This window comes from Prionailurus viverrinus, chromosome A3 (assembly GCF_022837055.1).
Source record: "Prionailurus viverrinus isolate Anna chromosome A3, UM_Priviv_1.0, whole genome shotgun sequence".
NCBI classification, from domain to species: domain Eukaryota; kingdom Metazoa; phylum Chordata; class Mammalia; order Carnivora; family Felidae; genus Prionailurus; species Prionailurus viverrinus.
The window spans coordinates 27861608-27878469 of NC_062563.1; the positions used below are offsets into that span (position 1 = coordinate 27861608).

General features: G+C 56.0%; 1 protein-coding gene across 2 annotated transcripts; it reads right to left on the reverse strand.

Annotated features, from left to right (window-relative positions):
• Positions 1-8247: 8247 nt before the first annotated feature.
• On the reverse strand, positions 8248-15590 carry TCF15 (transcription factor 15). 2 transcript variants are annotated; one of them, XR_007150993.1, is made up of 3 exons: positions 14996-15590; positions 8998-10028; positions 8248-8327 (listed from the first exon to the last, which is right to left on the reverse strand). XR_007150993.1 is itself a non-coding variant. In XM_047853225.1 (2 exons), the coding sequence occupies exons 1-2, from the start codon at positions 15512-15514 to the stop codon at positions 9954-9956; spliced, it is 594 nt and encodes a 197-aa protein (XP_047709181.1). In that variant the 5' UTR covers positions 15515-15590; the 3' UTR covers positions 8786-9953. The 2 variants fall into 2 exon arrangements, 1 of the variants encoding a protein (XP_047709181.1); XM_047853225.1 differs by lacking the exon at positions 8248-8327 and having other exon boundaries at positions 8786-10028.
• Positions 15591-16862: the final 1272 nt, after the last annotated feature.

Consider the following 16862-nt stretch of genomic DNA (forward strand, 5'->3'; position numbering starts at 1 on the left):
GGAAGAGGCATTTGAGCAGCGATCCAAATGAAGGGAATTAGCAAGCCCGGAAGACGCGGTGAGAAGAGCATTCCAGATGGAGGGAAACGAGAGCAGAGGCCAGGAGGCTGGCGTGTGCCTGGTGTGTTGTAGGAACTAAAAGGAGACTGATGTGCCTGGAGCCCAGAGAGCAAGCTGGGCGAGGGAGGGAGATGAGGCTCCAGGGGTGGCGGGAGCTGGCACGCCAGAGGGAACTTTGGATGGGGTTGTAAGGGCGGTGGGAGGCCGGTGCAGGGCTGGGCAGGGGAGGGACGTGAGCTTTCCCAAGGCCCTGCAGCTCAGGACCAGCGCACCTGGCGGTCCACAATGTCCAATCCCAAGCCATGGGCACACCACAGCCGGGAGAGGTGTCTTGGCGTTATTGTGTCCATGGGCCGGGTTTCCGGAAGTCCCTGAACCCCCCACGAAGCTCAGTTGCCCATGAGTATTTTGGGGGGAACAGGTCCGTGGCTTTCATCACAGTCCCAGAGGGGTTCTTAACAATCCCTACATTTAAGGGGCTCTTCCGCTCGCAAAGGAGAAAGATGGGGAGTTTTTGAAAATTGTACCGATGAGGCCCAAGCTATGCTTTTAGAATTACCTTGGCTGTTCATTGCAACATTAGTCATAAGAGGAAATATTGGAAACATCCTTAATGTCCACCAAGAGTGGACCCATTAACTATATTGCGGTACATCCGTCCACAGAAGGGAATACGATGCAGCTATAAAGACGAAGGAGAGGTCTCTTTATGCACCCATATGGAATGAGTCCAAGATGTATTTAAAAAAAAAAATTTTTTTTTAATGTTTGTTTATTTCTGAGACAGAGAGAGACAGAGCATGAACGGGGGAGGGTCAGAGAGAGCGGGAGACACAGGATCGGAAGCAGGCTCCAGGCTCTGAGCCATCAGCCCAGAGCCCGACGCGGGGCTCAAACCCACGGACCGCGAGATCGTGACCTGAGCCGAAGTCGGAAGCTCAACCGATTGAGCCACCCAGGCGCCCCTAGTCCAGGATGTATTTTTAAGTCAATGAAGCAAAGTACAGACGAGGGGGCATAATAAGCTTCTATTTATGTTTTTTAAAAGGGGGGCAGAAGATTACAGATCTAGGTTTGTTTCTATACGCACAGACTATCTTTGGCAATATTCACAAGAAAATAGCCAATGTAGGGGCACCTGGGTGGCTCAGTCGGTTAAGCGTCCGACTTCAGCTCGGGTCATGATCTCACGGTCCGTGAGTTCGAGCCCCGCGTTGGGCTCTGTGCTGACAGCCCAGAGCCTGGAGCCTGCTTCGGATTCTGTGTCTCCCTCTCTCTCTGCCCCTCCCCTGCTCATGCTCTGTCTCAGAAATAAATAAAGATATTAAAAAAAAAAAAAAAGAAGATAGCCAATGGAAACCTTACCTCATATGGATTTTATGAAGATGAAATGAGTTAATATTCTATAATTGCTCAGAGGAGTGCCTGGTATGTAATAAGTGTTGGAGGAGATTTTGTTGAATAAAATGGGTGAGGGGCTGTCTCAGGGGACCGAAGGAGCAACTAGACGTTGGGAAGAGACTTCACTTTGCTTCACCCAATGCTCTTGGGCGCCTTTCGAATTAGGTACCGCGGGCCAACATTTCAATTTTTTTTTTTTTTTTGTAGTTAAAATTAAATGTATCTAGATAGATAAAAGATAATCTGCGGGGGTCAGAGCCTGGAAGGAGGTCCCGCCCAGAATCCCCGGGAATTAGCTGGAATTGGTCAAAGGCTACATTGTGTGGTGTGAAAATCAGGACAGGAGGAGAAGGGGGTGGGGGTGGGGGTGGGGGACACCAAAACGCCCACGCCCCAGGGCCCACTATAAAAAGCACATTTAAAAACACCAGACTGGAAACGTTTTTTTATTATTATTATTTTTTTAAAATAGCCAAAGCACGTCCCCCCAGGAGGCGTGTTGCAGCTGCGGGCCTCGGCAGTTCCCAGGTGATGTCAGTCCTGGCCAGGCGCCAGCCCCGGCCCCTTGGAGACGGTCTTGGTGGGTTCAGCTTGACTGTTTTTCCTTCCTGAGACTTGAGGACACCTTCCTGTCTCAAAGAAAGCAGCCTTTCCAGGGCTTTCTGAGAGCCACGGGCTGGGGGGCGGTGGGCCTGGGCTGAAAGGGAGGGAGAAGCAGGGGGAGGGGGCAAGGGAGTGGGGAGGGCCGTCTCAAGAAGCAGAGTAGTGAGGGCAAAAGAGGGCCCAGCGGGGCTCCCTTACCCATCTCACAGGGGGCGGGAGGGGGTGTGCTCCTTGGGGATCCAAGGCCCGCCTCCGACCCCTTCCTCCCCCGGCCCTGGCCGCTGCCTGGGGGACGTACTGGGGTGGGGTGGGGTTGGGGGGCAAGAGACGTTCCCACGGAGCTCCCAGCTGGTCAGGCCTTTCCTCTTCCCCAAGCTCTGGGCCCATCCCGCTGTCTTCTTTGGTTAAAGGCTTGTTGCCAGTATCTTCTGAGCTTCCAGGCTGCGTGGGTTTTCTGCAGACGGCTGAACCACAGATCGGGGTTCAAGGCCTGACTGCGCTCCCGGCTGTGTGACCTCAGGGGAGCCACTGCTTCTGTGACTTGGGTGAAACGGCCCCTGCAGGGTGGTGCGCACACTGCGGGAGACAGCGGGGTGCCTCCGGGTCCTTGGGCGGCGTCTGCTGAGCACCTGCTTTGTGCTGCCACCGCCGATGCCTGCTGGGGATGCTGCAGGGCATAGGGTGCGGTGGGCAGAGGCCCTGGCCTGCCTCGAAATCTCAGCTGTTAGCCCCTGGGCAGGAAAGGAGGGAGGTTGGGGGGGGGGGGAGGGGCTCTGGACCCTGTGTGATCTGGGGGAGCCAAGAGGATGACCGCCCCTGCCTCCCTGCGTGGGGAGTGTATACGAGTTGCTGCGCTCCAACCGCCTTGGCGCTCGGTCAGCCTCGGCTATATTCTTATTCTCCTCTGTCCACCATCGCTCACCTGTGTGCCTCACTGAGCTGCTCTGGGTGCTCGGGGTGGGGGGGGGGGAGACGTATCAGGGATTATTGGGTTAAGTTCGGGGGGCCCTGGGACCCACGGGTGCCCCATCATTCATCTGCTGCAGGGTGGGCTGGACAACTTTGCAGAAACTTTGACACCCGGCAAAGCCTTCTCGGGCCTCAGAGCATCATCCCTGTCTCCTCTACGCTCTTCCAGACTCACACAGCCCCCCATGCCTTGAAAGCACGCGTCGTCGCATTTTTATTTGCTCCGAGCCTGCTTTTTTTGGTAGACTGTGGCCTCCACGACGGGGGGTGGGAGGGGGGGCACAACATCTGTCTTATTCGCTGACCACCCTGGAGCTTCGCACGGTCCACAGAGCGGTTCAATACACGTTTGTTGATTGACTAAATGACTGACTGACTGACAGGCTGAACCACCCACCTTAAGCTGGTCTATGATGGTAAATTCTCTCCTATGCCTCCCAGTGAGTTTTACCTCCTCTCTGTGGCTCAGGCCATGGGATCTGGAGCCAGACACCCTGGATTCACATCACAGCTATGCTATCACCTAGCTGGGGAGCCTTGAAATTGGTTTTCTAGACTGTGAAATAAAGATGATCACAGAACCAGGGCGCCTGGGTGGCTCAGTCGGTTGAGCATCCAACTTCAGCTTAGGTCATGATCTCGCGGTTCGTGGGTTCGAGCCCCACGTCGGGCTCTGTGCTGACCGCTCGGAGCCTGGAGCCTGCTTCGGATTCTGTGTCTCCCCCTCTCTCTGCCCCTCCCCCGCTTGCACTCTTCTCTCTCTCTCTCTCAAAAATAAATAAAATATTAAAAAAGAAAAAACAAAAGATGATCACAGAACCTACCTATGCAGGGGTGTTGGTATGGACTAAGCGGAGGCCTTCTGTGGAAGTCTCTCAGAGCAGTGCCTCGGACTAGTGAGCCCCGTCAAGGTCACTTCCTCTCATGCTAATCTCTGCGCTGGGATGTGTCACCAGGCAATGAAAACAGTGACTGGGACACATGGAATCTGGTTCTGACTCATCTCTGACTCACTGGGTGACATTGGGGATGCGCCTTGCCTGCTCTAGGCCTCAGTTTCCCCACTGGTGGAAACTCCAAGGAGATGAGCTCCGGAGGCCCTTGCACTGAGACCCTCCAGGAGTCTGAGTTTAAACCTCTCCAGTATTGGGAGCATGAGTACTACCAGGGAGCCCGTGGAAGAGGCAGATTCTGGGACCCATCCTGCGCAGGCTGGACCCTGGGGTCCTCTGAGGATTTCACCCCTGAGACAGGCGGGGCCCTTTTCTGTCTTGTTCTGGAAGCCCGGGTTCAGTTGGGATCCTATGGGACCAGACACACACCTGATGAGGCCATGGAGGGCAGCCAGAACACTTGGTTCAAAGCCACTCGCTTAACAGCTCCCCTGTGACCTTGAACAAGTTCTGTAACCTCCCTGCGTCTCAGTTCTTATCCACATAATGGGGCAATAATAGCACGGCCCTGTAGAGTAGGCTAAATGGATTAACTTATGTAAAGTACACGGACCAAGGATCGATACCTCGCAGGCTTTCAAAAAGTGAGGCATTTTTCCAAGCTCGGAAGCTCTGGGCGTTAAGAAAAAACAACTCCTGAATTCCACCAGCCTTCCCTCCTACAAGGTCAGTTTGCCCCAGTCTACAAAGCCTTTCTAGTCCACCATATGCAGAATGTGCTGAGATGAGGAAAACCAGGGCCCAGAGAGGGGGCGATACCCAGCCCAGGTCACACAGGAACCCTGGCCAAGCTAGCCCAGGCCAGGGTTCCTGCTTTCCAGCCCGTTCACCCTGAGCGCCTCCCCGGTTTCCAGGCCCTGCTGGCCTGCCCTCTGACCCTGGCCCCCTGGGAGCCTGATCCCAGGCCCGTGGGGTCTGCAAGTCTGGTCTGGATTAGACACGCTGAGAAGTAAACGCTGGCCCCCCCAGCAGGCTGCCAGGCGGGACCCGTGCTCACAGCTGCTGAGGCTCACAGGGACATAAATCATGGTGGCAGGAGGCTCGGGGACTGGGACCACCCTAGCCTCCCAAAGGGCACAGGGGCCCGAGAGTCACGGGCAGGGATGCCTGGGTCCACCAGGGGTATTTTCTGTCCGCAGCTGAAGTAAGGGCGAGTCAGAGGGGGCCAGGAGACCGTTCGGCAGACCTCATATCCTCGCAGGCCAAAGCCTCAACTTCGTTTTAGCTTTTCATTCTGCAATCATTTCCAAACATACAGAGGAGAGAAAAGTGGTGCACGAAACTCCAATACGCCCTTTACCTGGATTCACCACCTCTGAGCACTTTGCTATATTTGCTGTATCCTTCTCTGGCTCACAGACGTTTTTGCGGAACCATTTGAGAGTGAGTCGTCTACATCGCGTTCCTCTACCCCTCAACCATACTTCAGGGTGTCTTTCTTTCTTCCTTCCTTTCTTCCTCTTTGTTTTGAGAGGGAGAGGGGCAGAGGGAAGGAGGGAGAGAGAGAATCTTTAAAAACACTTTTTTTTTCATGTTCATTTATTTTTGAGAGAGACAGAGACAGAATGCGAGTGGGTGAGGGGCAGAGAGAGAGGGAGACACCGAATCCGAAGCAGGCTCCAGGCTCCGAGCTGTCAGCACAGAGCCCGACGCGGGGCTCGAACTCACGAGCCACGAGATCATGACCTGAACCTAAGTCAGACGGTCAATCGACTGAGCCACCCAGGCGCCCCAGGATGTATTCCTTCCTTCTTCCTTCCTTCCTTCCTTCCTTCCTTCCTTCCTTCCTTCCTTCCTTCTTTTAATGTTTATTTTGAGAGAGAATGTGAGTGAGCAGGGGAGGGGCAGAGAGAGTTGTAGAGAGATCATCCCAGGCAGGCTCTCACTGTGTGGAGCCCAATGCGGGGCTCGAACTCACAAACCGTGAGATGATCCTGGGTCGAAATCAAGAATCAGATGCTTAACCAACTGAGCCATCCAGGCATCCCCCCCCCCCCCCACACACACACAGGGTGTATTTCTTAAGCACAAGGATATCCTCTTACATAACCATATGGTTAACAAATTCGGAAAATGTAACATTGCTACAATACTTTATTGTTCTTATTCCGATTTTGTCAACTGTCTTCTGTGGTATATTCCCCTGTAGTACAGGCCTCAGCGCAGGGTCACGTCCTGCATTTTGTTCTCCGGGTCTCAACTTTTGATATCATATGCACATGGGGTAGAAACACACAGTAGCTGGCGACACAAATATTCGACCCTACATGTATGTCCTGTAAATTGATATTTTGGTAAGTCCTTTATTTAATGTTCTCATGATAATGCATTGTCTTTGTGACTGCGTGTGGGTGCTTAAGAGTTGACCTGCTACAGGGGCGCCTGGGTGGCTCAGTCGGTTAAGCCAGCCTCCGACTTCGAGGACTTCAGACGCTTAAGGTCACGATCGTACAGTTCGTGGGTTCGAGCCCCACGTCGGGCTCTGTGCTGACAGCTCAGAGCCTGGAGCCTGTTTCAGATTCTGTGTCTCCCCCTCTCTCTACCCTTCCCCTGCTCATGCTCTGTGTCTCTCTGTCTCTCAATAATAAATAAACGTTAAAAAATTTTTTAATTAAAAAAAAGTGAACCTGCTACATACACCATACTTTTTGGAATTCTGTTTTGTGGTGTTTTTTAATCTAACAGGAGCCTCATAAAATGGAAGCAATTGGGCTAATGAAGGGAGCTTAATGCAATGGAGGAGCCCTGGCTGGAGGAAGGGGTACTGCACTCTCAGTCCTGCTCAGATCCAAATGCTGTGCAACCGTGGTCCATTGCTGCTCTTCTCTGGGCTCTGGTTTCCTCACTGCCACCGGCAACCTCTGAGGTCTTTTGCTTGCAATTGTGAAGTTAGGGATGGGAGCCCTGTGTATCGAGGAAGGATGCCTGGGTTCCTAGTGGCCTAGTAGGGCCAAGGGCTCTCTGGGAGACCCAGGCAGGCTGCTCCCTCTGTATCGGCTCAGTCTCCTCATTGTGAAATGAGGGACTATGAGATCACGTTCACGCGGATGCTCCTGGTGTCTAAGAAGGCTTGAGTGGAGAGTGCGACCTGAAATTTAAGCCTCCCCTTCAGGGTCCCACACGGCCTGGCTGAAGTTGGTCACCGCCTCGACCCTCGGTTTCTTTTCCCTGAACTCCTTTGCTCCTCTGGCTCCAAGCTGGCTGTCGCTCAGGGACCCTCGGGGAGCCTGGCTGGGCTGGCCCATCCCCAGGGGGGGAAGCGCATGCATTGGGGGTGGGGATATTGAGCAAGTGTCCCCCGCCCCTCCCCCCAAGGTACTGGCCCACGGCTATGCCTTTTCCAAGTCACATGTGTTGGGCTGGCCTCGCAGCTCACCAAGGCTCAGGCATTAATTCTGCATTACCCAGGAGGGAGGCTCCGGGAAGCCCAAAAGCTGCAAAATGCACAGGACAGAGCACTCTGCAGCCGTGAACAAGTCCAAAGTGGCTCTGTACCCTGAAGGCTTTCCAAGACGTAAGGAAATTCTGTTGTGCAGAACACTACGTGTCCCAGGCTCCCACTCGTGTGGGAACACGGTGTGCGTGTGGCTTGCCTATATATATGCCAACTGTTTCTGCAGGAATCCCGGAGACCCTGGGATCCCCGGGACCTAACCCCAAGAGGAGGAGCCCGAGGGAGGTATGTACTTTTCACTGCGCACTGTTGGATTCAACTCGAATTCCTCGCCCAGTGCGTAAGTGTGGTCTATTAAAAACTATCCAGCAAGGCAAAACGACTGATTATCATTCTGTCCTATATTCGTGCTGGTTAGAGATTGGGCCTGGTGGCGGTCGGGCAGTTTTTCTGGGGTCACCTGGCAAACCTGGTGGCAGAAGTGAGCCTCCACAGCCCAGAGCACCCAAGTGTCTGCTTTGTCCCCACTCCCAGGTTTCCTGCCATTGACAAAGTCACAGTCCTTTTCCTATGGCTTTGCCAGGGGCTGCCTGGCCCGGGCCCTGGGCAGACACGGGGAATGCAATGTGCTTTCCTAATTAGCTCCCCAACTGGGAAGCAGGACCGCACCGGGACAGGATAGGCAAGAGCAGTGTCCTGAAACACCAGGGAAATGGGGGGAATGGAGCGAGGGTGCTTGGGAAGCTCCCCCAGGCGGGACCGCAGCCCCTTAGGGCCCTCCTTCCTCCACTTCCCACACCAAAGAGGTTACATGAGGTGCTTTTACAGCCACTCCAACCTGGACTGACCCCCTCGTTCTCCTGGGGCCTCCGTTTCCATCGGCGAGGCAGGCAGGGTGGGCGTGGCTCAGCGCCCAGCACGGAGAGGGCGCCCAGGAACCCGTGGATCTGCAAAACGGCAGCCCCACGTCAGGCCCCATCAAAAGGTCAAGTGCGGTGGGTGGCAGGGCCCAGTGGATAGGAGCCTAGACTGGCCAGGCTTCAGTCAGTAACCGCTAATTACAAGTGCTTGTTAAATACTTCAAAAAACAGGCATAAGTGTACCCTGAGGAAAGGAAGGGTGGCTGCCTGGCCCTTCGCCTCACCTGGCCCCCCCCCCCCCCTCTCTCTCTCTCTCTGCCTTTCCCTCCCTCCAGCCTCCTGAGCCTCTCTGATCCTGGCCTCACAGGGACAGTCCCAGCCCAAGAGCCAAGCGCACCTGGTTCTACTGACCCGCTGCCTCCATCACCATCTCGGCTGAATCCGCGAAATGGGGCAACAGCAGCCTTCACCACGCGGGGCCCGCTGGGGCACGACCGGGACCTGGGGGCTGACCCTCCAGTGGGGCATCTCCAGGCCAGGGGAAGGCTTTAGGGGTGGACGGACCTCACATCACCATCCTGTCACATGCCTTTGGGTGTCACTGGCCCCCCAAATCATCTCAGCTAAAACAGGGGTAAGGATATCTCCCCCTTAGCACATGCTCCCTGTCTGTGAAGACACGGACAAGGGACGGGTTACAGTCTAGCACATTCGAGTGGAGTTAAGTAGCTACTAAAGGAAGGAGGCTACCCTTTACCTTTGTGTGCTGACTTGGGATGACAGCCAACGTAGATCAGGAAACAGAGTGCAAAGGAGCTGAAAGCAAGGACAACATGCTACTGTTTGGGTAAAGAGTGGAAGAAAGTATATACATACATATATATTTTTTCTGCATTTGCTTGGTTATTCATAGGGAATGGGACATCACAAAATCTGGTGGCCAAGGCTGCCCGCAGCGGGGGAACTAGTGGCTGGGGGACACGAGGGAGGGGAACTTTACCATGTTTCCTCTTGTACCTTTTGACTTGTGAACCTTGTGAATAAATACATCCCTTATTCAAAAATAAATACATTTAACATTTCTTGCCAACCACGTCAGACAGCTAGCGACTGTTCACGAAGACTGTGGGGAAAGTTTAGTCATTTTGACTTCCGGAGAGGGGTCCTCCTGATGTCCCCCGGCCCCACACCCTCCAGGGCACAGGGGAGCACCTGCGGCATCTGGGCCTCTGTCAAGGGTCTAGGAGAGAGGCCACCTCCGACCTCTGCCGGGAGTCCCCCTCCCCCATTCTTCAGATGGGAATATCTTTTATTTAAAAATACTTTTTTATTTTAAACCCACCAATTCTCTCTCTCTCTCTCTCTCACACACACACATGCACACACACACACACACACACACACACACTCATTCACAGATATGCACACATCCTCTGTCACCAACAGTCTTTGTTTTTCCAAAAGTTCTGCCTTGTCTCTGACCAGCTAGGGCTGGGACTGGCTGCACGGGTCCTCATGGCTCTCTGGGGTGTGGTGGAGCTGTCCCAGGGAGCCTGCCCACAGGGTCATGGGCCCAGACCGTGGTCCTCAGGTCCCAACACGAAAGAGGTTTGGGTTGGGCTCCTGGGGTCTTCTCCCCTGTTCAACCAGTGGCTGCCCTCTGGCCTCCTTCTCCGGGGTCCTGCGTGGAATAGCTGCCATAGGGGTCTAGGCTCATCTCCGTGGCACTCGGAGGGGGGCTACCCCCCTCACCTTCAAGCAGCTGCCCCCCAGGTCACGACGGCCACCCTGCAGGAGGAAAGAAGTTCGATCAGGTCACCATGAACGCTGGAACTAACCTCTGTGTCCAGCACTAGGGGACCTCGTAAATAAATCACAGCCGCACAATAAACTTCTCCACAGCAGAAGGCAGAAGAGACTCTTCAGGACTGGTAGGGAATATTGGAGAGATAACATCATTCAAGGACAAAGGCAAGAACCGAGTGGATGTTCCTGTGTCCTGAGATTTCTGGAGAGAAGGGCATAAGGGAAATTGCTAATGGGTTTCCTCAGAGGAGAGGAATTTCATGAGGAGGAGGCAAGATGGATGGGAGGGAGGCTTTTTTTCTTTTTTTAATGCTATGTAACGTTTTACCTTTTTTTTTTTTTTTTTAATGTTTTCATTTATTTTTGAGACAGAGAGAAATGGAGCATGAGCAGGGGAGGGGCAGAGAGAGAGGGAGACACAGAATCTGAAGCAGGCTCCAGGCTCTGAGCTGTCAGCACAGGGCCTGACGCGGGGCTCGAACTCACGCACTGCGAGATCACGACCTGAGCCAAAGTCGGACACCCAACTGACTGAGCCACCCAGGCGCCCCACATTTTACCTTTTTCATTTCTTCGCCATGTAATTTGTTGTTTTTCTTCTTCTTTTTTTAATCCAATACATTTTAAATCATAATATTTTACATTTACAAACAAACCTCACAGTGGATCCTCCCCACTGCCCCATCGTCCGCCCAGTGGCTTACTCATCAACCTTCAGAAGTAGACTGTGGATTTCTGGCCTCCCTAAGGTGTTCTCTCCACCAGGAACGTGCTCTCTGGTCCTGTCTGCCTGGGAGGGCTTCTCTTCCTGCCACTACCCGGCACTTCTGGGGACATTCTACCAGGATAAAACTCAGAAGGGGACGGCGGGGTCTCTTTTTGTTCCCCATCAGGCTGCGGGCTCAGGGGGTCGTAGGGAAAAGTCCTTCGCTCTGTAGCCCTGAGCCTGGTGTGGAGCAGGCACCGACGAATGCTGCTTGAATCAGTGGTGCCCACTGGAAGATGGGCAAATGATGGCAGCCCCCGAAGCCACCTGTCCCTCACCCTGCAGGGGTTGTCCCTACCCGGTAATGTGAGGTCTGACACGTGGGTTTCATCCTCACTCTAAGTCAGTGAGGTCATGGGCATTAGAGCAACCCCTCTGTTGAGGCTCCCGCCGTGGAATGCCTGGCCCAGAGGCACCCAGCCAGTTGGTAAAAAAGCTGGGCTAGAAATCCACGTTGTCCGACAGTCAGTTCTGTTTCCAGGACACGGTGGTATCTGAAATCCCACTGCAAACGCTCACCCCACCAAGCCTGGCGAGGAGATGGCAGGACAGGCATCTTTCTCAGCCGTCTAGAGAAACAGCCGACCATCTGGGAGCTCTGCCCCCTGTCCCCTCCGCCCCTGGGCCCAGGTTGGGGCAGATCCATCCAGATGTGAGCCCAGCCTCCCTCGAGGCTCTCCGGGCCCGGGGACAACATGTTCATTCACAGGCAGGGCTATTTTGAGGGCTGAGGCCACCGTCCCAGCAGAGCCTGGGGCTTAGGCTTCTCACACAAATCTGGCAGGAGTGGCTGAGAAAGGGGGACAGGAGTGGGGAGGAAGAGGGTGTAGCGTGCTGGGGGGTAAAAACACTGGCCTCTCACTCTTTCACTCTATTTCCTCGGGATGGGCAGAGGGGGTTTATTTTGGGGGCGGGGGGGGGAAGGGGCGGGACTCCTCTACCCCAAGTCTGGCAGGCATGAGGAGACCCTGGTCTCATGATAACGCTGGGACCCTTCCTCTCCCTGAACTTCAGTGTCTTGTCTATGACGTGGGGACACAGTGATTCTACTGCCGCCCCAGGATGCAGCGTCATGCAAATGCAGCTGTGAAGGAGACTTGCAAAGTGCCAAAAGCACTTAGAAGGGCCCTGACTAGGCCCCAGCTTCTCTGTCCCCTAGGAACTCAGCGCCCAGGGCTCTGGGAAGCCCGGTGGTTAGGAGCTGGGCTGGAGTGAAACAGATCTGAGCGTCACCCCCCCGCTCTGCCTCGAGCTACCTGTCAGACCTCAGGCAGGTGTCTTCACCTCACTGAGCCTGTTTCCCCACATGAAACGTGGAGGTGCTGTGAGGACTGATTATACGTATTTATAGGTGAAGCCCTGAGCACAGCATCACGCACACCCCAAGTGTTTAATAGGTGTTCACAAGTGGGGCGCCTGGCTGGCTCAGCCCGGTAAGCGCTTGACTCCCGCTCAGATCGTGATCTCGCGGTTCACAAGTTCAAGTCCCGCGTCGGGCTCTGTGCTGACCGCTCAGAGCCCGGAGCCTGCTTGGGATTCTGTGTCTCCCTCTCTTTCTGCCCCTCCCCTGCTCGTGCTCTCTCTCAAAAAATAAACATTAAAAAAAATTTTTTTTAAGTAGATGTTCACAAGTATCATTATCAGCATCACCTGGTAACGGTACCCCCTGCCCCACCACCCGCAGGGCTACGTCAGCTCCCGAGCTGCTTATGCCAACTGGGGAGCGCCTTCCAAGACGATATTATCCAGCTCCACCCCCAGGTGACAGAAGGGAAAATGGGAGAGACAAGAACCCCACTCCCATCTCCTACTTGCTATTTCCATCACAGAGGGCCACACCAAACCCCTCCTTAAACAGAAAGATGCTCCAGAGAACAGGGTGGTCCACGGTGACCCCCACCTCAGCCATGTGGGAGGGAGGGGCTCAGAGGAGAGTGGCAGACTCTGGGTCTTGGAGCTGTCTGGCCCTCAAAGCTCAGAAGGGAGCCCCTGCAGTGGCCCCACAAGACAGCCAGCTTTCTTTCAGTGGAGCCTTCGAGGGGCCAGAGCTGGCCAGGATCGCCCCTCTCGCCTAATCCCAGAGGAGCCTGTAGGGATGAGCCTGGCTTCTGCAGCCAAATTTGGCTAGGTTCTTGGTCCTGTAGACAGATCGCAGGGAAACAGGCAGACCCGGGCAGCGTCCCTGGGATCCATGGGATAGGTGGAAACCAGCAGAAAGAACTCCCCCACCTGCTGTTGGTGTTGGGGCATATGGTAGGCACACCCTCTCCCCTGAGGCCTGCCCTTACAGTCCCCCACCCCGACTAACCTTTCTCACTTCCCAATCCGGCAGGCCTGAATCCGAACCCTCACCTCATCACGGACGGCGTCTCCGAACCAGTGACAGCATTGGTAGGCAGGTGGGGATAACCAGAGCCCCTCCCTCCCCCACTGCCACTGAGGGGCTTTAACCACAATATGTGAAGAGTGCTTAGCACAGGAAATCAGTGCCCAACAAGGCTGCCTCCCCTCTGTGCTCTGCCCCTTTCCTTCTCTACGTCACGCATCCTGATGCCAACTCTCGAAGTGCCCTGTCCCTAGAACACCTTTCCTTACCCCCTCACCAGCCTTGTCTCTGTTCCCAAGCATCTGTCAGGAGTTCAGCCCCTGGCTGGGGGCACCTTCTGGGCTCTGACAGTCCCTTGGTGCTCCGCCTCCCCACCAGGAGAGTGCAGCGTCCCTGTCTCCGTGCCCTTGGTCTGGCCCTGCCCCTGCACTGGGAGATCCTGACTGTGATGGGTGGGGACCCACGACCTGCTTCTCTGGGAATGTTCTCAGGGCCACCAAAAGGCGACTGTTGGGTAGATAAGGTTGGATGAACTGAATGAACAGGCGAAGCGCATCACCGTGGGCCCAGCCAGCCCTTCACATCTGGAGGCCTGAGGCCCACCTGGCTTCCCTTCCCAGCCTGGAACGCTGACCAGGGCCCACGGCTGGGAGCGGCAGGGTACAAACCAGAGCCTAAGAAAACTGACTCAGGGAATTTGAAGCAGCCATGGGGGTGAGCGGCCAGACTGGGAGTCTGATGAGTCAGACGAGGGTGGTCTGAGGCCAGGACCCAGAGGCTTCCCCAGAACAGAGTGAAGCGGGGGACCCAGAGCAGCTGTTAAGAACCGAAGAATGGGGGTCTCAGAGGCCTGGCTCCAATCCCTCGTGGCCTTTCACTTTCCAAAAGGCTGTGGGCCCCTCAGGGGCTCTCCCAGTCTCCAGGACCGAGAAGGAAAGATGAGGGATGAAGCGGGCTCCTTGGGGCCCAGGCAGGAGAACCAGCTTTCAACCAGGAGAGCCCCCAGGCAACCTGTGCCGCTACCCAGCCCCCCTCGCCCGCTCCCAGGCTGGCTCTCATCCTTGTCAGCGCGCGTGGGACGCACCACGAGATCCTAACTCCACCTCTGTCTAGCGGACTCAACAATGACTCTGCCCCACACTCCATCCCGTTTGGGGCTGGGGTGCCCTCAGGAGACCCCTGTCTTCACTCCTGCTCATCGCTGGCTACGTCAGAGTTTTAGCTGGGGGTATGCGTCCCTTTTGCTTCTCAGTCTCCTGCCCTCAGGTCAAATCTTAGGATGCGGGACCACTACTTTACTGGGAAGGGTAGTTCGGGGCAACAGGCACGCATCGAGCAACAGAGCCTGCATCCCGGTTTCCCAGGTGAGTAACTGTGGGCATGGGATCACACCCCCCCAGCCTCGGAGCTTCATCAGGAATAAAATGGCCAGAATAACTACCTGCCTGGCTGAGTTCTTGGGAAGGTGAAAGGGGACGAGGAACGCACCTCGCACACAGAAAGAGCCCGATAAATGATGTCCTTTGTGACCATTTCCTCACGCTCTTTCCCCAGCACACCTTCAGGGAAAGGGGTGTCTCTCAATGACCAATGTCCGCTCTCAAAGAAATGCCCGAGCTCTGGGCTTTCCTGCACCACTTGTGTCTGGGGGACTTTGAGCGAGCGGTTCTGTTCCATCCACACCAAACCCTGGGCTTGGAACGCAGCACCCCCCCCCCCCCAGCCCCCCGACGAATTTCCTGTCGCTTCCCCCTCTCTTCAACTGGGGTCCCTGCTCCTCTTCTGCTCCCTAGGAGGCCCCGTCCCCCCCGCCAACCCCTGCCCCGCGGCCACAGTCCTGGGGCTCCGCGCACTCACCCCTTTGCGCTGGTTGCTGAGGCAGAAGGTGCAGATGGAGCGCGGCTGGCGGCCGCCGTCGGGGGCAGCGGGGACCGCGCTCTTTGCACTGCCGGCCGCCCGGAAGCACGGCTGCCCGTCGTCGGCCGCGTCCCCCAGCAGCAGCACGTTGGCCAGGTGCGCGATGTAGCTGGACGCCAGGCGCAGCGTCTCGATCTTGGACAGCTTGCGGTCCACCGGCTCGGTGGGGATGAGCGTGCGCAGCGCCGTGAAGGCCGTGTTCACGCTCTGCGTGCGGTCCCGCTCCCGCGCGTTGGCCGCCTGCCGCTGTCGCACCACCACCACGGGGCCCGCGCCGCCGCCCGCCCGCCGCCCGCCCCCGGGGCCCGGGCCGCGCCGCGCCGCCTCCAGGCCCTCGCAGCAGCCGAACGACTGGTCGGACGCGTCGCTCTCGCTGCGGTTCTCCTCGTCCTCGCTCAGCAGCCGCACGTCCGGGTACAGCACGTGCGCGCCGACGGGGCGCAGCAGCGCGAACGCCATGGGCGCCCGGCCGCGTCCCTCCGTGCGCCGCGTCCCAGCGTCTGCCGCGCCCCGCCGTGCGCTGCCGCGCGCTCCCACGGCCCCGCCGGCCCCCGCCTTATAGCCGGGGAGGGGCCAATCACGAGGCCGCCCCGGCGGGGGCGGAGGCCACCGCCCTGGCCAATGGGGAGGCGCCCGCCGCGCCCCGGCCAATGGCGAAGCGCCCGCGCCCCCGGTTCCCCAGGTTGAAAGCAGCCCGCGAGCTAAGTGACCCGCCCTGAAGGCTTCAGTCCCCGCCGGCTAGCGGGGCGAGGGGCTGGGGGGTCTGGGGGTTTGGGGTGGGTGTGCCCAGGTCTGGACCCTTTATCCGCGGTCTAGACCCGCAGGGGGACTCTCTTGGCTTCAGTTTCCTCGTTCCGAAAGAGGATTGCAGAGAAACTAGCCTGGGGTTTTCCCGCCTGCACATTCTAATACTGCGGTTCGGCAACTTTCGTTTGTGTAAGACTTGGGGAAGGGGGGCTGTTGACAGGACAGATCCCTGGGTCCCCCCCGTTCTGATTCAGCAGGTCTGGAATGGGACCCAGGAATCTGCATTAGGGTGGTGTCCACGAAGAACACGTAGAGAAACACTGGAATCTTTCCAACTAAGGATTCCACAGTGTCACATCCTTAACAGCAAACTTAAAAGAAAAAAAGGCGAAACAAAAACAACACACACAAACGCCAGTAGCTTCATTCATTCATTTTCATTTATTCATTCATTCATTTATTCATTCAACAAGTATTTCTTGGATCCCTGCTATGTCAGGAATGGTTTTAGGTCTGAGAAGAGAGAGGTGACCAACTCTGCCCTCATGGAATTGACATTTTGGTTGACGTCCTACTGTGTGCCACCCACTGTGCTGAGTACTTTACTGATCTTTACTGCTCCTTGCTGAAGTTGTGGGGGGTACCCCCGACCTCGATTTACAGATGAGAGAGCTCTGGCCTTCAGTCTTAACAAGAAGTGAGTGGAGCCATTAGCCCCAGCCTGTGACTTCACTATCACCCCTGTCCTGCTAACCGCCCCCCCCCAATAAAATGCAAATTGCTTTCCAGGGCGCCTGGGTGGCTAAGTTGGTTAAGCGGCCAACTTCAGCTCAGGTCATGATCTCGCGGCCAGTGGGTTCGAGCCCCACATCGGGCTCTGTGCTGACAGCTCAGAGCCTGTCTTCGCATTCTGCGTCTCTCCCTCTCTGCCCCTCCCCCCCCAAAACTAAAGTAAAACATAAAAAAAAAAACTTTTTAAAATGCAAATTGCTTTCCTACACTCCCCACAATCCCACCCTGGCTCCACACCCATGCCCCCCTCCCTCTTTGGAATGCCACC

Coding starts and splice junctions, on each gene's coding strand:
- TCF15 (XM_047853225.1), bottom strand. CDS start 15,514: ATGGCGTTCGCGCTGCTGCGCCCCGTCGGCGCGCACGTGCTGTACCCG. Junction 10,029..14,995: donor TCAGCAACCAGCGCAAAGGG/GTGAGTGCGCGG, acceptor TTCCTCCTGCAG/GGTGGCCGTCGTGACCTGGG.